The following is a 20,629-nucleotide window of genomic DNA, read 5'->3' as shown; positions in this document are numbered from 1 at the left end:
CCAAGGAGTATCCGTGGTTACAAGTCAAAATTGGTGTTTGCTGAAGCCCTTCCCTTGAACTATGCATACACGGATACATTACAGAATCCTTTCCCAGCACAACTCTCTCTGCGTGTGTCATTTTTGCTGAGTGCTGCATGCGGAAGAGACATCTTTTCTTGCTGTAGTGTAAGACTCTAGAAACATGGCTAGAGATTTTTTTTTTTTTTTTTTTAATGAGGTAGTTACTTTCTTTTAAGGAGTAGAAAGATCAGAGCAGAGTTGGCTATCTTCCCCTTGTGGGTACTGAGCATTGATCATTCCTGCTCTGACAGCCACTTTAGCTGTACTCCAAATAAACATTCACTTCCCCACAAGACACATTCCTCTTAGAAGAGAGAATAATGGAGAGCCTGGTGGTAGCCCCCAACTTCATCCATCTTCCTAATGGTGAGTGTAACTGATCACTGGGGGAGGAGGCTCTGGGAGAACGTGGTGAGGATTAAGGAGGAGAGGCTGTTCACAATGCAGAGTTGGTTTCAATTTTCCCATCTTGCCGCAGAAATGGCCTACAACTCTCTTTTGCAGGAGCTGCCGCGTGGCCCCTCTCATCCAGTGTGACTATTGCCCCCTCCTATTCCACATGGACTGCCTCGAGCCACCGCTCACTGCCATGCCCCTGGGCAGATGGATGTGTCCGAATCACATCGAACATGTGGTGGTAAGCGCAGCATCAGCGTCGCCCCTTCACTTCTCCCTGGGCACAGCTGGGGCATGGACTGATTCGGTAGAAAGCAGGGTAGGGTCAGCTTTGTACCAGAGTTCACTATAATCTCTCAGATACTAGATTCTGCAGACCGTCCTACTCAGTTCTGATTATTTTGACATGCCTCAGCTGTGCATTTCGCCTTTTCCCACAATGCCTTGTTTTAGCTGTACAGGCAGACTTGGTTGTTGATGCATAATTTCTTCCACAGTGAATTAAGCAGCTGATGCTACAGTTCTAAAAGGGGAGTATGTTAGATCCAACTTTTGGGAATAAATGCTCTCATGGTAGTTGCTTCCGTATTTTCCTGCCTCTTATTTTTAGAGGAGACAAACTAAGAAACTCTAAAACGTTTATTCTCCTATCTCAGGAATTATCACAGGCAGTCAACTCCCAGTAACTCGGGAGAGTTGAAGAATTGGCGTGGATAACAGTGTTCCAGTCAGCCATTTATTGAACACCGATGTGTCCTAGGCACCACATGAGGCTCTTTCCTGTCTCTCTAGTTTTTAACACCCACCTTGTCATGGTACATAATAGGTATTCAGTAAGTAAGTCATTGAATGAATGAATGGTGTGAGGGTCCTTTTATCTTCTCTCCCGGGAGTCTTGGGTGCATTTTCCAGATGCTTCCTGGGGCTCAAATGGAACTGTCCTTTGCTATCTCCAAAAGAGGCTTAAGCTTAGTCCCTTTCCTATTAGGCCCTAAGAACAGTCATTTACAAGGTTGAATGGGTGAGGGCTTCAGAAGAGCAGCCCTTCCAGATTAACAAAAAGATTATAGCTTAAGACATTGTCTATCAGATGGTAATATCTTTTGACCCTCAGCTTGACAGTGTGCTTCTCACGTTGCACTGAGGGACCACAGTTATAGACTTGCACACATGGGCAAAAAGGTTGCTTTTGGCCTCTTCATTTGGCTAACACTGCTCAGAAGGGCTTAGCTAGGAGGAAGCTTCTCTCTGAGGCGCAGTTATGAGTGTTTCGTTTTGCCTCCTGCTGAACCAGAAAAAAACAACCATGAGCAGTATGCCCAAATATGAATCCTAAAGAGCAGCTTTCCAACAGATGAAAAATTAATTAGGTAATTTTTTTATTAGCCACTTAGGGGTTTTTCCTACTTGACTAATTAGGCAGCTTCAGCACAGATCTTTTCTTTTGAATTAAAGTGTGCTGGACCAGATGCAGAAGCGGAAAAGCGGCGCAGGGTTTACGTGCCTTCTGTATATGCCGCTGCGTCCAGTCCGTTCTTCCCGCCCTTCGGCCTCTTGGAGCAGGCCAGGTTTTCCACCTTCTCTAGAGCAGGACTGTGAGATCCAGGTGGACTCGCTAACATTCCCTGGTATGTTGGAAGAGGAATAGGGCAGGGCACACGGGATTCTGGTGCTGATCCCTCCTGTCAGCCAAGCTCCTATATAGGAAACTGTCCTGCTTCCTGTGGGAGAGAGTACCTTCTAGAAAGGGAGTCTGGGTCTCGAGGGCCAAGGCCTACATCTCCGTTGAAACCTGTGCTCTGTTAGGGTACACTAGCAAAAGGTGATGCGAGCTGTCAGAGGCTGAATTTGAAGGGCATTTCTTGGCTAATTTTCTATTTCCTGTCCCCCTCAAGGCTCTCTAGGGAAGAGAACATACCAGTTTTCCCGTGCTAGACCAGGCAGAGCTGAGGGAGAACGTTTTATCCGTGTTCCTTGGCCCCCTGACAGGAGTGTTGACATACCAGCTCCTGACAGAAGGAACCTATTTGGCCAAGGGCTTCTATTTTTCGAACCTTCTATTTTTCGACCTTCGAATAGAGGTCGTTGGGAAGGGGATGCCTTTTGAGGTTCGTTGCAAGAGTGTGTCTGCTTTGTCCCTAGCTGAACCAGAAGAATATGACGCTGAGCAATCGGTGCCAGGTGTTTGACCGTTTCCAGGACACCATTTCACAGCATGTGGTCAAAGTGGACTTCCTGAACCGAATCCATAAGAAGCACCCTCCTAACCGCCGTCTGCTCCAGTCAGTCAGAAGAAGGAGCTTGAAGGTGAGTCCCCAGCCTGGTGTGGGCAGGGTGGTGGGCTTTGATTGTTTCCAGGGGATAGACAGGATCCTGGGCCCGAATTGATAGACAGGGAGGCTGAAGCCCTGACGTTTGTCTCTGGTGTCTCAACAAGTGGTGAACGTGACCGTATGTTCTCATACTTGAGGATAGAGGTCAGGATTATGAAGGCCAAGCTCCAAACTCTCCCGAGTTTCCAGTTCTCCTGAGGATCGGTGCTCTTTAGCCCCTTCCGCCAAACAGAGGTGCTCTGCTGTTGCTAACCCCTCGGCGGGCACTCGTGCTCTCTGTTCCTGGGAGACGGCCCCTTTCCCAGAGCTGCCTGGTGGGCTGAAGGTGAGGGGGATGAAGCAGAGGACCATATGGAAAGTGAGGAGCTATCCCAGCTGAGGAACTTAAGAGGAGAATGACTAAAGGAGAGTTAAATCTGTTGTTCCAGGCCGCTGGTAATACATCATGAATACTCTAAGTTGTGGCCTTGGCGGTAATAATACCTAACGTTTGTATCCACTTGACAGTTTGCTGAAGTGTGTCCGCAGAGATCGACAGAAAAAATCCCTTTGTTGAAAAGCATTTGGGGGTGTTGAGGCTGTTTTCATAGACCAGTCAGTTCCCTCATTCATTTAACCTGGAGAGCCCAACACTCTACACCCACACATATGCTTGATCTTTCTCTTCTGAGAAATCCCACAGTGCTCTGTGCCAGTGGGGACCAGCAATTCTCAAGTATGGCCACTTGGCGGCAGTCTCACTTTAACTCACTCACACCACTCCCGTCCCTTCCAGTGGATGTCAGCACCAGCAAGATGCTAACTATTGGAAATTGTATAACAATCTCTTAACTGTGTAAATATTTATACTTCAGTGCAAACATCAGTTTCCAAAATTAAATCAAGGTGTTTTCAGTTGGGGGTATTATAGACGTGGCATGTCTCATACCTTAGAGAAACAGACTTAAAAGTAAACTGTAGATTTGGAAGAGAGCCTGGTGGCTGAAATGAACAGGCCAAGAGGCCTTGATGAGGTCCTGTCATTTTACAATGCCGCCTCCCTCTTTCTTTTTTTCTTTCTTAGAAGAGCGGGGGGGCAGAGAAAGGGAGAGAATCTCTATGCCCAGCACAGAGCCCAACACGGGGCTCGATCTCACCACCCTGAGATCATGACCTGAGCTGAAATCAAGAATCAGACACTTAACCAACTGACCCACCCAGCTCCCCCCTTTTGTAAAGGTTTCCCTGTTCTTGAGAAAAATCCAAGGGCATGAATTGCCTGAAAAGCATTTTGTACTTAGACAATTTGAGAGTGAATTGAGGACAGTGGCGGAGACCTGCTCAGCTCTCTCCTGGAACATGTTTATCACTGATGGAGCGCAGTGCAGCAAAATCAGCTTAAGAACTTTGTGTTTTTGTTGGGGATTCCTCTTCCTGCTACTCCTTCACTCTTCGCCAGGGATTTGCCTACCATTCCATTCCTCCCCCTCCCGTTCCTGGGTGACCTCGGACAAGCCCAAGGCACCGGCCATCACTGTTAATGGTGCTGACTCTCGATTCCACCTGCCTTGCCTTTCTCCTCCTATCCAGATTCATATCTGCCTGCCCATCCCACAGACACTCCAGTCTCAACTTGCCCAAGATTAAAAGTCTTCTGCCTCCAAATCTGCTCTTCCTCTTGTATTTCCTGTTTCAGTAAATTACCACAATCTCCACCCAGCCCCTCAAACCAAAATTCTGGAAAGCATTTTCAGCTCTTCTTCCCTTATCCTCCGTAAGGACTTGGTCACCAAATCTGTCCTCCAAATGTTTTCCAAATCCACCAAGTGCTTCCACACCTCTGTGCCTTATATGCTGCTCCCCTACCCTCTTCGTCTGCCTGGAAGTTCTCAACTTCTAAGGCTCAGCTCTAATACTGCTTTCCTATAAAATCTTCCCTAATCCCAAATTCCTTTGCCACACCCCCAGACAGAAATGAACACTCTTCCTCTGTGTTTTTTATAGCTCCTGAGCCATGCCTCTATCGTAGGACCCATTACACTGGGTTGTAATGTTTCTGTTTATCTCTGCAACTAGACTGTGTGCTCCTTGAGGGCAGAGCTTAAGTTTTATTCATCTCTGGATCTCTAGGACTTGGGGCAGTACCTAGACTCAGGAGGTGCTCAATAAATATTAGTTGAGGGTGCCTGGGTGTCTCAGTTGGTTGGGTGACTGCCTTCGGCTCAGGTCATGATCCTGGAGTCCCAGGATCAAGTCCCGCATCGGGCTCCTTGCTCAGCAGGGAGTCTGCTTCTCCCTCTGACCCTCCCCCCTCTCATGTGCTCTCTCTCTTTCATTCTCCCTCTCAAATAAATAAATAAAAATCTTTAAAAAAAAATAAGTATTAGTTGAATGTATGAATGACTCTTTGCTTGTGTGGCTCTTTCATTCTTAGATGGTATGATTCAGAATATGTCTTCTGTCTTTGTACAACAAAGAGGTCTTCAGTTGTTTCATTAGTCATGAATGAATGGATGAAGAAAACTGACCTTGATTGAGTGCTTGTCACAGGCCAGGCCTCATGCTGAGCATTTCCACTGTGAATATGACCTCCTTTAACTTTTTACCTCTCAGATACTGCTCACTCACCTCCCAAACCTGATGCTGAGCAGCCTAGAGTACCGCTGTGAAGCTGTGTCCAGAGTCAGTCTTACACTTCTTAGGCCAAGGGAGGGGGTGGGCAGGGCACATGCCTGCTGTTTCCAGTTCTTGCCTTCTCAGGCGTGTGTGTGTTTGTGTCTGTGTGTCTGTGTCTGTATGTGTGTCTGTCTGTCTGTCTGTCTGTCGGAGGCACTGAGCAGTTGCAGCCCACTGAGCCTCCTTGTCCTAGTAGACCCCAGAGTGCATGATGGTCCCATGGGCATCGGCACCACAAGCAGAAAAATGCGGCCGGGGCCGAATCAACTGGACATGTCAGCACCATCTCCCTCTCCTTCCTCCTCCTATCTATCCTAAACAGGTTCCTGATGCTATCAAATCTCAGTACCAGTTTCCACCCCCTCTCATTGCACCCGCGGCCATTCGGGATGGGGAGCTGATCTGCAATGGGATCCCTGAGGAATCACAGACGCACCTTTTGAACTCTGAGCACTTAGCCACCCAGGCAGAGCAGCAAGAGGTGAGTGAAGGCAGGGTCGGGATTCCAGAGCCAGTCTTCCATCTCACCACAGCGGTGACTGGAGGTAGCCTCAGTGCCATTCCCACCCCCATCTTCTGCAAGCCCACCCACCCCCACCCTCATCCCCCAAGAGTTGACTCCTCCAGAGAGAACTCCTGGCTGATATTCTGAGGCAAGTAAAAGAAGTACAGAGTCAACCGGTCTGCTTCTCCATTGGCCCCCCAGTGTGCTGCGAGACGGGCACCTCCGTCTCGTAGAAAGAGCTCAGCAGACCCGTAGAGAGGTTAGGCGGTAGTGCTGAACACACAGCAGTTGCTGCATGTTGGTTCACAAGGTGAGCCTTAGGGGCGGAGCCCGAACGGGAACCCCGAGCTCTGCTGACCAGGGTGCCGCCTGCTGAGCGTACCAGCAAGTCTCGCTTGGGACTGGAAGTGGAATCCTGGCAGAAGTCAAGCACACCTTTCCTGGGCGTTTGCGATGGGACCTCGGAAACAGTGCTTATCAGCTGTGCTGTAGCCCTGGCCACTGGGGCAGGAAGGACCAGCGCCTCCCAGGCCTCTCACCCTCCTCTCCTCTCCTCTCCTTCCGTTGCAGTGGCTCTGTAGTGTTGTTGCGCTCCAGTGCAGCATATTGAAACATTTATCTGCTAAGCAGATGCCTTCGCATTGGGACTCTGAACAGACAGAGAAGGCTGATATTAAGCCTGTTATTGTGACTGACAGCTCAATCACCACCTCCCTGCAAACAGCTGACAAGGCACCTACACCTTCCCACTGCCCCTTGTCCTGCCCCTCAGGGATTAGCACCCAGAATTCCCTGAGCTGCTCTCCACCCCACCAGCCCCCAGCCCTAGAGGACATCAGCTGCAGTTCTTGTGCGGAAAAATCCAAGAAAGCCCCCTGCGGGACTGCCAACGGGCCAGTGAGCACAGAGGTGAAAGCCAATGGCCCACACCTCTACAGCAGCCCCACTGATTCCACGGACCCCCGGCGACTTCCAGGCGCCAACACCCCCTTACCAGGCCTCTCCCACCGGCAAGGCTGGCCCCGGCCCCTCACGCCACCAGCGGCTGGGGGGCTTCAGAACCACACCGTCGGCATCATTGTGAAGACAGAGAATGCCACTGGCCCCAGCTCTTGCCCCCAGAGGAGTTTGGTTCCTGTCCCAAGCCTGCCCCCTTCCATCCCCAGCTCTTGTGCCAGCATCGAGAACACCAGCACTTTGCAAAGAAAGACTGTCCAATCACAGATAGGACCTCCGTTGACAGAGTCAAGGCCACTGGGCTCACCCCCAAATGCCACCCGGGTGCTCACTCCCCCCCAAGCAGCAGGAGATGGTATCTTGGCCACAGGAGCCAACCAACGATTCTGCTCACCAGCGCCATCATCAGGTGAGTGCTGCTCAGCCTCGGGGTAATTTGGATCCGGTCCTTTCATGTTCTTCCTGGCAGTTAAACTTCAAAAAACACTTACATTCCTGTGAATATTTCAGAGGACTTCGGTCTCTCTCTTATTTGCCCTCACCACATGTATGTGAGAGAAGAGAAGGCACGCATTAACTTGTCCCCGTTTCATTGGTGGGATTGCTTAGGCTCTGAAAGTGTAAGTGATTTCCTCTAGGTGACCTACCGAGTCAGTGGCAGGATTGGAACTACGGCTGGGTCTCCCGACTCCCCTCCCCACACCTTTCAGGCCTAGTCTTCTGCGTGTTTATGTTCCATCTCCTTAGAGGAAGGCAGCCTGCTCTGTGGAGCCGCTGTGGCCAGCCTGAGGTTCTAGGCGATGGCCTCCGTGTTTCAGGATCCACACCAGAGACCAGATCACACCTAATCTAGATTCGCAGAGCCCACTCAATGTCAAGGAGCTTCCAGGTCAGGGAAAGCAGGGATAGAAAGCAACACTGCCTTTCAGAATAGCTGCAGAGCGACATGCCCACAGAGGTTGGCCTGGCCCAAAAGCTCACCCTTGGGCCACGTGCAGAAAGTGTGGACCTGCTCTCTCAGCTGTCCTCAGTCAGCACTCCGGACCTCGAGATTGCTGACCCCAGCATCTGAACCAGGTTTCAGATGCTGCTGGAACCCCCTGTGGTCTCTCCCGTCTGAACTGAAGCTGGCCTCCTAGTCAGCTGGGAGTCTCGGTAACCAGGTGACTGTGACTTCTCTGCATGGGGGCCCCTGGTCCCAGGATGGCCCCTACCTTCAGGCTCTTTTCCTGTCTCTGTTTACCTCTTAATACGGACCTGGATAGGTGCTGCACCCTGTGAGTGGAACTTCAGGAGGCAGGAGTTACAGGGGCAGGCACAGAGGCAGCCGGGAGGTAGTGACGGCCCAGAGAACAAAGCCACCCCACCGCGTTCCCCAGAGCGGTAGATTTCACCAGTTCTTGGTGCTCTGGAGACTCCTGCACGCCCGGGTGCCTTGTCGTTCCATCTGCCCTTCCTCACCACACATTTTTAGCTCTAGGAGTTCCAGAGCCTATGGGGTGAGAGTCAAGAAGGGAACATCACCTTGGGTCCGAAATCCAGACCTGTCTCGGCAGTGGGGGATTGGACCGGTGGGTTTCCCTCAGGCGACGTAAGTAACAGTCTTCCTGCTCCGTCCCCAGATGGCAAGGTCAGCCCCGGCACGCTACCCATAGGAAGCGCTTTAACCGTACCCTCTTTCCCAGCCAACTCTACTGCCATGGCGGACCTCACCAGCTCGCTGCGAGCGCTCACGGACGCTCATGGAGGTGAGTGAGTGAGCTGTGCCCTTCCACCAGCTGCTGCGGGAAGGTGCCGTCCCTGCGCAGCTTTCTAGCCCGGTTGGTTCAGAAAGGAACCGAAGGGATGCCTGAGCTCCCAGGGCTGGGGAGGCGGGTTAAGAAAGCAAGCCCCTCCTACCCCTGCCTTCCATACCTCATAATCAGAGGTGAAGGGAGAGCAGAGCCGGCTGAGCGTGTGAGGCCGACTAAAACCAGGAGGGCCTTGTTCCCCAAGTCGGAGAGAACGGAGGCACCGCTTGCCCTCTGTGCAGAGAGGGTGGGTAGAAAATCTAAGCGTCGGTGTCAGCCAGCCAGCCCTCCCCGCCGCACGCAGGCAGGGGGTTTCTCTTGCTCTGCCTCCCCAGGACCACCGGACCTAAAATCAAGCCTCCCACCTCCAAGAGGCAGCTGCCCGGGTGGCACCGGGGCCCATCTCTCACTGCACATGGCTAGGGAGATGCCCAGCTCTGGATCCTTATGCCACTTGGTCCTCTCTGCTGTTCGAGAACAATCACTTGGCTAGATTTCAGAAATGCTAAACTATTTGCTCTGTGACCCTCACCTACTTCCGCATTCCATTTTCTCCTCAGCTGCTTTTTAATCTTTCTCTTTGGTTAATAGAAATCGAGATAAATATGCTGGACGAGAAGCTGATCAAGTTTCTGGCCTTGCAGAGAATACATCAGCTTTTCCCCTCCCGGGTCCAAGCGTCACCGGGCAGTGTCGGGGCACATCCGCTGGCTGCTGGAGGGCAGCACACAGAAGGTGCGCACGCAGACACCTGCCCCGACGGTGCCCCGTCCGCTCTCCCCTGTGTGTGTGAGGGTCTCGGTTTTCGGTATCTCAGTGCTCCGTGTGTGCCTTTAACGGGATTAATAAAGCACCAGGGTTTTTTCCCCCAGAAAGCAGGAACAGAAAGGCAACCACAACTTTCACGTCAGACTCGGGGAAGTCTGCTGTGACTTTCTTTCATGCTCATCCACTTCGAGACACACAGAGCAGCCACGAGTGCCTTTGGGTATATGTGGTACGCTTTCCGCTGAACTGCTTTCAAATATTTGGGTTACGAAAGTTTCCCAAAAGGCAATTTTTCAAGTTCAAGGTGAGAAGCAAAATAACAGTAACAGTTGAGCTAGCCTCCTGGAAGTTCTTCCCAAGAGTTTAACTGCTTAGGCTATTCCTTTGAGCATTAACCCTTAATGAGCCTTACTGATTGAAATTGTGGGAAATGCAGAGCTGACCTACAGCATCAGAATCTACATTTTAACAGGATCTCTAGTTGATTCATATGCACACTGAAGTTTGAGAAACGCTGGTCTGTGCGTTCTGTTTTGCATGGCCTCCCTATGGTATCATCTGGTCTATCCCCTATAAGCCAGTCAGCAGCCCAGGAACTTAAATTACTTTCATCTTTGAATTCTATGACCATCTTCAAAGATGGTCCCTCTTGCCCCGTGTTGGAAATGCTGTGGGGGGTGGGGGGAGCATCACCCTGAAGCAGCCCAGTGTCCAAGGTGAGTTTGGCAAGATGACTCATCTAGTGGGATTATTTTCTCTGGGCCACGAGCCGAAGGCCCGGGTTCTTCGGGTTTATGTTTGGGGCCTCAGGTTCTGAGTTTCTGAATGATCCTATCCCTGTGTTTGTCTCGTAGTGCAAAGAAAGGAGGTACAGGCCCGAGCTGTGTTCTACCCTCTCTTAGGGTTGGGAGGAGCTGTGAACATGTGCTATCGAACCCTCTACATCGGGACAGGTGAGCCCAGCTGGGAGAGGCGCCGAATCTCTTCAGCCCTAAATACTATTAGCCTTACCCACAGAGGCCAGAAAGGGGTGAGGGAAAACCCTCTCCAGGGCTGAGTGGTTTAACCCAGCAGCTATCCAGGCAGGAGGGACTAAGAAAGGAGATTATTAGCTGCTTCTCTTCCCTGGCTCGAGCCCTTTTGCTCTGGGCCCAGCATGACCTCAGGAGAGAGGAGAGTCAGCTCTGATTGCTGCCCAGTGAGCCATTTTAAGCATGCAGGAAATAACCGAGCAGAGGGCACATACTTTGTCCCTGGAGGTCTTTGAAAAAGTGATGGGCCTCACACACCCCTAACCTTTACTTAGTCCTGTATCTTATACAGAGGGACAGTCTGCTTAGCCCATGGCCCAGAAATCTCCTTTCTTTGTGATGACAGGCTTTATGAGCCCTGTACCCCATGTCGTGCCGTCACGGTAATAACCCCCCTTTTCAGGAGCTCACTCATCCCTTCTGGGCAATAGCCACATGTTCTAGACGAGATCAGCTGGCAGGGACAGCCGTTCTTTCGAAGGGGATTGGAAAAGAAATCCGTTTTTATTCAAAAGTACAAGGACGGGGCCCCAAGCTAGCCCCCCACCACCACCCAGGCCTTACAGTACCTGCCCAGGTGTTGACTCCCGGCCCCCCGCCCTCCCTGTGCATACGCCTTACAGTCTTGTTCTCTGCCTGCCTTTACCTCTTCTGCTGCCACTTACAGGAGCTGACATGGACGTGTGCCTTACAAACTACGGTCACTGTAACTACGTGTCCGGGAAACACGCCTGCATATTCTACGATGAGGTGAGGGGTGGGGATGGGGTGGGAGGGAGCTCTCCCCACCTGAGGCCTCTCCTAGGCACTGGGGTTTTTTGTTCAGTGTCCTGGGTGAGAGGAAGGGGGGCGGGGAGGTCTTCTCCTCTTCTTCCCTCTCTGTCATTTCTGGAGGAGAAGAGTCTCGGTGTGAAAGGGCGTCTTACCGCGGCTACCGCTCCCTAGGAGCAGGGCTGCCATTTCTCCTGAGGTTGGTCACAGGCTCAGCAGGGGGAGCCCGCCTGAAAGCAGGGCAGGGGACCAGCATAGAAGGAAGCCAAGCTCTCTGTGCCAGTGAATAGCATTTCAACAGGAGCCAGTGCCGAGGAGGCAGAGGAAAGGAGTGGTGGGAGAGCAAGGGTGGGAGGTGGGGAGCACTGGGAAGGAAGGCTTCCCTGAGGAGGTGAGTCTTGAGCCCTGTTCTAAAGAGACAGGGAAGCGGGGCTTGACTGGGGAAGAAAGAGAGCTCCCCAGGTAGAGCAGCACGGCCTTCTCCATGTGTCCTCTCTCCCCTTAGCCCCAGGCCCCACGCAGCAGACCACACATCTTATCTTCCCTCCTCCTCCTCAGAATACCAAACATTATGAGCTGTTAAACTACAGTGAGCACGGGACAACGGTGGACAATGTGCTGTATTCCTGTGACTTCTCTGAGAAGACCCCGCCAACCCCCCCAAGCAGTATTGTTGCCAAAGTGCAGAGTGTCATCAGTAAGTCGGACCCTGTGGCCCCAAAGCCGGCCTTTTTTGGACACATTGTGTTAAGACCGCCGTCAGGGTGGCTCTGGCTTGCTGCCGATGACCGGCTCTCTTGCCTTCCCGGTCCCATCGGCCAAGCTCTCCTCGCCTGGGGGCCCAGGGAAAGCCACAGAGAAGCCAGTGCTGTGCGTGCGCCCACCTGCTTGGGGACTTCAGGCTCCCCTGGTCCTTTCCCGGTGTCCCGCAGCCATGGCAGACAGCCCCGGGTGGGTTGGCCGCTTCACTGTTCCTCTCCCGGTGACCACGCTCCTTCTTCCCAGGGCGCCGCCGGCACCGGAAGCAGGGTGAAGAGCCAAGTGAGGAGGCAGCCATGATGAGCTCCCAGGCCCAGGGCCCACAGCGGAGACCCTGCAACTGCAAAGCCAGCAGCTCGAGCTTGATCGGGGGCAGTGGGGCCGGCTGGGAGGGCACCGCCTTACTGCACCACGGCAGCTACATCAAGCTGGGCTGCCTGCAGTTTGTCTTCAGCATCACCGAGTTCGCGACCAGACAGCCCCGAGGCGATGCTGGCCTGCTGCAGGACGGGGTCTTGGCCGAGAAGCTGTCTCTCAAGCCCCACCAGGGCCCCGTGCTGCGCTCCAACTCCGTTCCCTAGGACCGGCGGCTGCCCCGTCACCCGCCTGGCCGCCCAACCCTAGACTCCTGCAATGCAAAAATGTACACAAACCAAGCCCGGGTTTTTTCTATACTCCACCAGAAACCCTTCAACTACAATCTTTGCATGAAATGAAGAAAACCTTTTGACTGTTTTTTAAAAATCCTTTTTCTTTTCTCAAGTTCTAGGGGGCATTTGCACATATATTTGTACTCAACATTTCATGGGAAAGCGGCAGACCCGAGCTGAGGAACAGCGTGGGCAGGGAGGGGAAGGCCGATGGTCTGGACACTTCCTCCAACACAAGACCGTTCCCCACCCACCTCCTGCTCCCTCCCCCTCGCCCGCCGTTGTAAAATAATCAGAAACTTGTTCTATTTTGTGGCAGTGACAATAGTTTTATATTAAAAGAAAAAATACAGTTTTCATACAGCAAAATCTATACAATATCATTGTTTTATTTAATATAAAGATCGCTACCCACCCTCCTTCGTGGTCCCCACCCTCCAAGTTACTTTCCCTTTCTGCAGCGGTTGCACGACAGGTAGCTACTGTGTATTCTGGACAAATGAGAAATGAATTCTTTTTCTGGCTGTCCATCTATTTTATTTCAAATAAGGAAAAGTGTATTTGGATTTTGTGTAAATACATCTAGTGATGACATTTTTTCAATGTTTTTAAAAACTGTACAGTACTACATGTGGTAGAGCGTTTTCTTCAAATTGTCTATTGTAGCAAAAACGTTTTTGTCGTAAACCTGTTTCGTCTCCTTTTTTTGTTCTCTTGCCACTCTCTCCTGTTCCTCCCACCCCTGGCTCCCTCCCTCCCCCACCCCACCCCAAGTAGTACCAATGTACATAGTAATTGTAATGTTTTAGACTTTACAGAAACTTTCCTGTATTCTGTATATAAAAAAACAAAAATACTTCAAATTATGTTTTCTGCCTGTCTGTCCTACCTGTCATCACCCTTAGAGGGGACCCTACCCAAGATCCTGGTCGCAGTCTCATTGAACTAGTCTCATTCCCAGACACTCAGTCCCCAAGGGAAGGCAGGAGAGCGGAGGTCTGGGAGAAAAGTGAGCCCGAGGTGGTAGTGGGAAAGTGGAGGGCTAGGGGTGCATTGGCGGGGCGGGGCCGGGGGTGGGTGGGGCTCTTGTCTGGCTTTATGGGTGACTTGAGGGAATCATCTGACATGACCACATACTGCAAGAATCCGAGAGTGTGCAGGCCCTCGCTCTTCCCTGCTGACTCCCAAACCAAGATGATAAAACAGGAGCTGTCTTTGAGACCTCTGCATTCTGGCCTAGAAACTTCAACCTCAGGAGTTGGGGCTGCTTTTAGTTGCGGTTGTTTGCTATCATTTGATTCATCAATCCTGGGAGAAGTCAACACCTGGCTCTGTCCTTCCGCTGGCAGCCTGAACGGGGCAGGCAGCAACTCCTGCAAGTATCACTTGAGTTCCTCCTCTGTGCATGGCCTTTGCTGGGACTTTGGGCTTGGTCTACAGAACTTGTTGTGAGCAATCAACTAGACAGATACGACTCCTGCCTCTCGGAGCGTAGAATCTAATGTGGAGCCATCTGTCAGTTCAAGCGTCTCTGGGAGGCACCATGAAGAAAAAGGAGAGATCCGATCTCTAGACCAGTGGAGCCACAACTTACGTGACTAGCAATCCTAACTTCCCTACAATTGCAGCTCCTCATCAGAAGAGGAATCTACTGCATCACCTTAATTCTGAGGCCGAGAAGCCTCTCATCAAACCAAGCTCCCGTCCTTTCCACCTCTCAGACCTGACATGGGAAACTTTCTCTGGGAAGTTTTTCCTGAAGACAAGTCTTCGACTCCTTAGAGATCACCTGTGTGTCTATCCCAGCAGTGTTCGAGGACGTGGTACCTGTTGGCATGTCGGGAATTTGCCTTGAGGATGGAGAATGCACCCATTTGTTTCATTAATACTCCATTCCCAGCTTCATCCCGCAGCGTCTACAACTGAACCCCAAACCCGTGGTGCAGCCAAGTAGGAAACTTCTCTCCTCCCTGAATCGGGTCTGTCTCTGGCTTCCACCTCCCGCCTGGCTTTATCTCCACCACTCTGCTCCCCCGGCCCTGATGGGCAGAAACATAATGTTCTGCTCAGTATTCCCACGGCTAACCACACTGCTGGGCACACCGTAAGTGTCAGACAGTGGGTGCTCAGTTGTAAAGGTTTTCTCAGGCAAGTCCTTGTCCTGGCAAGTCACCGGCCAGCAGTCCCCTTACCCGTGCCTCCCTAGCTGTCCCCACCAACCTTGCCATCATAGTCACTTCTTCCATTGAGTCATGGAGCTTCTTTACCTGTTTCTACCACCTGTGAGGACCATCCCAGAGAAATTTTCTCCTGGAAGTCAGACAACAGATTTTGTATTTTATTCTCTTCCTGCTTCCCTTCAGAAATGTAGGGGATGGGGGGGGCGGGGACGAGCAAAGGCAGGGAGATAGAGGCAGCTAATGAATGAGTGAATCCTAACAGCCCTGAACGGATGGTGCCACCCTGACCGCTGCGTCATCTCTCTGACCTTTATAGGAAGAACAAGGAAGAATTCTAGAAGCTGAGGGCTGGAAGTGAGGATAAGGAAGCGAAGGACTTGTTTATGGGGGGCAAGGCATCCAGGACCGGACTCACTCTCTCTCTCAGACATAACAGCATTCATGTACACGCACCTCTCCAGAAGGGAAGGGCTCTGCTAAGCACCAATGGCACCCAGAGGTCTCACACACACCTTGTGACCCTTCCTGCGAGTCCTCAGCTACGGGGCATGCGCACAAAGGACAGCGACATAGGGAGACGTTCGTTCGAGCGCACACATTGACAGAGACCACAGATGCATGCACACAGCTGGAGGGGCTCTTGGCGCACATAGGCACAAACCTGTAAAAGGTGGTCACGCAGGCACCCACACCGACAGGGTACTTCCTGGGCCTGCAAGTGTACACACACCTCCAAGGTGCTCACACACAGGCTCCAGAGGCACACACACAACCGGAAGGGCAATCCCAGGGCGCATGGGCACATTACACAGAGTGATTCACACACTCAGAGTAGGTGTGAATGCACACCAACACGCATCTGGAAGGAGTTCACGCAGGCACACACCTAGAGGGCGCTGCCAGGGCCCAAATGCACACGCGCCCCTAGAAGGTATTCCACAAGCACACACCCAGAGCACGAAGACGCATGCCTAGGGGGCGCTCGCAGGGCCCACGCTCACACGCACGCACACACCCCTGCCCTGCCTCTCGCCCGCCTCCGCCTCCGCCTCCGCCTTCAGGGAGGCCCGAGCGGGTGCTGGGCGGATCGGCAGCCGCCGAGCGGGCGGCGATCCAAGGAGGTGCGGGGCCCGTGCGGGGGCCCGGCGGCGCGGCCGGCATGGAGGCGCTGCTGCTGGGTGCGGGGTTGCTGCTGGGCGCCTACGTGCTTGTCTATTACAACCTGGTGAAGGCCCCGCCCTGCGGCGGCATAGCCAGCCTGCGCGGCCGCACGGCCGTGGTCACCGGTGAGTGCCAGAGGCCCGGCGGGCGGCGGGGTGGCGGGGAGGCCGGGCGGCGGGGTCAGCGGCCCACGGGGCTCAGCGCGGCTACCGCCCGCCCACCGCAGGCGCCAACAGCGGCATCGGGAAGATGACGGCGCTGGAGCTGGCGCGCCGGGGAGCGCGCGTGGTGCTGGCCTGTCGGAGCCGGGAGCGCGGTGAGGCGGCCGCCTTCGACCTCCGCCAGGTGAGGTGGGGGGAGGCCGGAGACGGTGAGAGGGTGAGCGGAAAACAGACACACCGGGACACAGAGGGGCGAACAGAGCAGCTTCCTTAACTGGGCGTTCAGCGCAGAGAAGAGGGTCCGCGGGTGCTCTGGCCATACAGGGAAGGGGCACCAGGCGCAAGCTAGGAAGTGGGCTTTCCAAAAGAAGTGATCGTTGTTCCAAGACGTTTAAGGATCGGTAAAACTTACATTAATGAAAGACGGTAGGGAAGGGAACAGCAGAGGGAACAGCATATGCAAAGGCCCTGAGGCGAGACAGCTGAATCGATTTTTAAAAAGAAAAACTGAAAGCAAAGGTTTATTGAGGCTGGGTGGAGCACAAAATATGGGGTAAAGAGGCGAAATGAAAAGCCTGGAAGCTCTGAACCAGGGCTAGATTCTGGAGGCCCTTATAGACCCTATTGAGGAACTCAGATTTTATAGGATGAGCAGTGGAGATCCCATGAAGGGTCCTCAGCAGGGTGTGGACTGTCAGAATAGCCTTCTGGGAGGAACCCCTCAATGGCTGTACATGCCTGGACTGGAGGTGGGGGGTGGGGGTGAGAGTGGGTGAGGGGAGACCAATGAGAAAGAAGTCTGTTGTAGATTTTAGGATAAGCAATAATGGGCAGAGGGAATGATAATCATAATAGCAAGTACTACCTACACAGTGCTGACTGGGTGCCAGGCACTGTTCTAAGTATTTTACATATATTACCTCATTGAATCCTCACAACAACTCCATGAGATAGGTATTACATTGTTCCCATTTTACAGGGAGAAAACTGAGCCCCAGAGAGATTAATGTCACAGTTGTCCAACGTCACACTCTAATAAAAGACAAAGTCAAGATTTGCATCCAGAGTCCACATACTTGTCCACTACATTCTAATGCGCAGGGGCAGATCTTAGCAAAAGTAGGAGAGGGACTCTCAAAATTTGGTACCTGGGGAGAGGGAAGAGGAGAGAGGTGCCTGGTGACGAGCCCAGCCCTTGCCGCCCCTACAGGAGAGTGGGAACAATGAGGTCATCTTCATGGCCTTGGACTTGGCCAGTCTGGCCTCTGTGCGGGCCTTTGCTACTGCCTTCCTGAGCTCTGAGCCACGGCTGGACATCCTCATCCACAATGCCGGTGAGGGGCAGCAGGCCCTGGAGGGGGGTGGCGGGTGGGCAACTGTCCCCTCCAGCCAGGTCTTGCCAAGGGCCAGTGGATGCGTGGGAAGGATGCCCCCTACCACTCTCTCCCAGATGGGGACACCCCGGCCTTTGGGGATCCCTGTGGAGCAGTTGCTCATATCGAGCCCCTGCCCCAGGGATCAGTTCCTGTGGCCGGACCCACAAGCCATTTAACCTGCTGCTGCGAGTGAACCACATTGGCCCCTTCCTGCTGACACACCTGCTGCTGCCCCGGCTGAAGACCTGCGCCCCTAGCCGCGTGGTGGTGGTATCCTCAGCCGCTCACCGGCGAGGGCGCCTCGACTTCACACGCCTGGACCGCCCAGTGGTGGGCTGGCGGCAGGAGCTACGGGCATATGCCGACAGTAAGCTGGCCAACGTGTTGTTTGCCAGGGAGCTCGCCACGCAGCTTGAGGGGACTGGTGTCACCTGCTATGCGGCCCACCCAGGTGAGGCCTGGCTCTCTGCTCTGCTCTGAGTCCCCCGCTCCCATCCGCGACCCATCCTGTGCACCCCCAGCCTCTCATTGAGCCCCAGAATCGCAGAACAGGAAGGAAGCACCGTACAAGGAGAGACCTGTTCCTTGCTGATCTTGGAAGGAGGCTCTCCTTGTCTAGGCTCTTCCTCTCACACCACTAGCCTGGATGCTGACTCCTGGATAGGGTATGGTAATGAATAAAGCCCAGGTTCTCCCCCCAGGGAGCCATCCATATGACTGAACTCACTATAATATGAGGATAATGATGATGATGGCTAATAATTACTTATTCATTTGAAAAGCATTTACTGAGTACCTATTATGTACCAGGCATTAATCTTGGTGCTGGGAATATAGCAGTGAACAAAACAAAGACTCTTTCCTTGTAGAATTTACATTCTAGTTTAAGGGAAGGGGAGATTGCTAATAAATAAATACAGTGACAGGTGGCGATAAAATGCTATGGGAAAGATAAAGCAGAGTGAGGGGGCTTGAAATGACAGGAGGTGCTGTTTTTCTGTGGCAGTCAAGGAAGGTGTATCTGAACAGGTGACATAGGCCTGAAGGAGATGAGAGAATGAGCCATGTGGTTTTCTGGGGAGAAGAGTGTGAAGAACAGAGCAGACAGCAAGTGCAGAGGCCCTGAGGCAGAAGTCCCTGGTGTGCTTGAGAAAGAACAGGGAGCCCCACAAGTCTGGAACAGAGTGAGAGAAGGAGAGTGGCAAGAGATGAGGTACAGAGATGGGCTGGGTCATCTAGGGTCTAGAAGTCCACTGTAAGCATTTTAGCTTTTAGTCTGAGTGAGTTAACTGATGAATAAGGCCCATCTCTGCCTTACGGAACAGATTATAGGATAACAAGATCTGTCCTACCCATATTACCATACTGCATTTTTTTAAGATTTTATTTTTAAGTAATCTCTACACCCAGCGTGGGGCTCAAACTCACAACCTGGAGATTGAGAGTCATATGCACCAACGACCAAGCCAGACGCCCACCATACTGCACTTTAGATAGTCATTGCCTAAGGCTCACTAGTAATTATAACAGTGACAGTAATAATCACAACTAACATTTATAAGCCTTTATTACACTCCCCATCTCTAATGTCCAAAACAGTGGCTGGGCTACCATAGGCGTTAATACATGTTTGCTGGTTGAACAAAGGAATAGGACTTGAGCTAGAAGAAAAGAGGTCCCCTCAGGCAGGGGATGCAACATGAGGGAAAATCTGGGACACGGGGATGTACAGGAACTCAGATGGAGAGGAGGAAGCTTGCTGTTGAAATGAGTGAGGTCTCCTTGTGGGGACCCTGAATGCCCACTCAATACTATCCTGGTCTCTCTCGAACTGGACTCTGTTCCCCACTCCCTTCTAGCCCTGTGTTGTTGCTCTGCCCCTGGGCCCTCACCCACCATCCTCACTCCTTCCTTTCTTCCTGTCCACAGGGCCTGTGAACTCGGAGCTGTTCCTGCGCCACGTTCCTGGATGGCTGTGCCCACTTTTGCGCCCACTAGCTTGGCTTGTGCTGCGGGCCCCAAGAGGGGGTGCCCAGACACCCCTGTACTGCGCTCTACAGGAGGGCATTGAGCCCCTCAGTGGGAGATATTTTGCCAACTGCCACGTGGAGGAGGTGCCCCCAGCCGCCCGAGACGACCGTGCAGCCCACCGGCTGTGGAAGGCCAGCAAAAGGCTGGCAGGGCTTGGGCCTGGTGAGGAGGCCGAACCTGATGAAGATCCTCAGCCTGAGGACCCAGGGGCCCCATCTTCCCCGAGCAGCCCCCACCCTGAGGAGCTCACAGTTTCTGAACCCCACCCCAGCCCTCAGAGTTCACCAGACTTGTCTAAGGTCACACGCCGAATTCACGTTAAAGCTGAACCTGAGCCCTAAATCTCTTAATCCTGGGATGCTTTCCATGGCACTCGGTGGCCCTTGAAAACCTTAACTGCATGCCAGGCCATGCCCTGGGCGCTGAGGGGTTTGCAATTTTTACCTCCATGGTTCCTTTCTGGGGCTTCAAATTGTGTTCCGACCAGCTCTTTTCCTGGTGGAAGGAAATCGTGGGTGATGATTTCTTCCTGAGAATAACAATAATCCCAGATTGAGAGGTGAGGGATAATGTGCCAGACATTACTTATGAGGAATTTGAATTCTGTACTTCCAGTCCCCACTCTGGGTGATGCTGATCGGCTGGGCTCTGGATGAGGGCCTGGGGGGGGGGGGGGGGGGGGGGGAGGTGTAATTTGTAATTACAGTGCAACACTGAAAATTACTGAACTGGGCCCTTTGCAACCATGTAGCCACGTGGTTAAATGACCCCCATCTGCCGAGGCAGGATTAGGTTGCAGAGGTAAGGGACTCACTGGGCCAAGGTCTCACCGCCGGTAAGGGGGTAAGCGCAGGAGCGGTGTGACTCCAGGGCCCACGGCGGTCAGGTGGGTGCGGGGAGGTGCGGCAGGGCCGTGCCGTCGTGGTGCGGGCGCCCCCGCCCCCGGGGCTGCTGCGGGGCTGGGCCCGGGGAAATAAAGCGTCTTGACTGCCGCGCCTCGCCTCGCGCTCGCTGCCGCCGCTGTCGCCCGCCGGCCCCGCCC

The 20,629-nt window shown here is 52.9% G+C and overlaps 2 protein-coding genes across 3 annotated transcripts in view; both read left to right on the top strand.

Annotated features, from left to right (window-relative positions):
* The window catches only part of PHF12 (PHD finger protein 12), a 40,051-nt gene extending 26,611 nt beyond the window's left edge, over positions 1–13,440 (top strand). For both annotated transcript variants that reach the window (XM_032428693.1, XM_032428692.1), the window contains 10 exons: positions 568–700; positions 2,602–2,766; positions 5,770–5,928; positions 6,523–7,318; positions 8,532–8,657; positions 9,291–9,434; positions 10,322–10,420; positions 11,166–11,248; positions 11,828–11,966; positions 12,275–13,440. In XM_032428693.1, coding sequence (XP_032284584.1) covers positions 568–700; positions 2,602–2,766; positions 5,770–5,928; positions 6,523–7,318; positions 8,532–8,657; positions 9,291–9,434; positions 10,322–10,420; positions 11,166–11,248; positions 11,828–11,966; positions 12,275–12,609 — 2,179 coding nt within the window. In that variant the 3' untranslated portion in view covers positions 12,610–13,440. The remainder of the gene's footprint in view (positions 1–567; positions 701–2,601; positions 2,767–5,769; positions 5,929–6,522; positions 7,319–8,531; positions 8,658–9,290; positions 9,435–10,321; positions 10,421–11,165; positions 11,249–11,827; positions 11,967–12,274) is intronic.
* A 2,482-nt stretch (positions 13,441–15,922) lies between these two features.
* DHRS13 (dehydrogenase/reductase 13) lies at positions 15,923–20,246 on the top strand. The gene is made up of 5 exons (XM_032428929.1): positions 15,923–16,144; positions 16,246–16,364; positions 17,391–17,514; positions 17,696–18,007; positions 19,486–20,246. The coding sequence occupies exons 1-5, from the start codon at positions 16,018–16,020 to the stop codon at positions 19,926–19,928; spliced, it is 1,125 nt and encodes a 374-aa protein (XP_032284820.1). The 5' UTR covers positions 15,923–16,017; the 3' UTR covers positions 19,929–20,246.
* Positions 20,247–20,629: the final 383 nt, after the last annotated feature.

Source organism: Phoca vitulina, unplaced genomic scaffold (assembly GCF_004348235.1).
Source record: "Phoca vitulina isolate PV1807 unplaced genomic scaffold, GSC_HSeal_1.0 scaffold40, whole genome shotgun sequence".
NCBI classification, from domain to species: domain Eukaryota; kingdom Metazoa; phylum Chordata; class Mammalia; order Carnivora; family Phocidae; genus Phoca; species Phoca vitulina.
This window is presented reverse-complemented; position numbering and strand designations above follow the sequence as displayed.

Coding starts and splice junctions, on each gene's coding strand:
- DHRS13 (XM_032428929.1), top strand. CDS start 16,018: ATGGAGGCGCTGCTGCTGGGTGCGGGGTTGCTGCTGGGCGCCTACGTG. Junction 16,145..16,245: donor CCGCACGGCCGTGGTCACCG/GTGAGTGCCAGA, acceptor CGCCCACCGCAG/GCGCCAACAGCGGCATCGGG. Junction 16,365..17,390: donor CCGCCTTCGACCTCCGCCAG/GTGAGGTGGGGG, acceptor CCGCCCCTACAG/GAGAGTGGGAACAATGAGGT.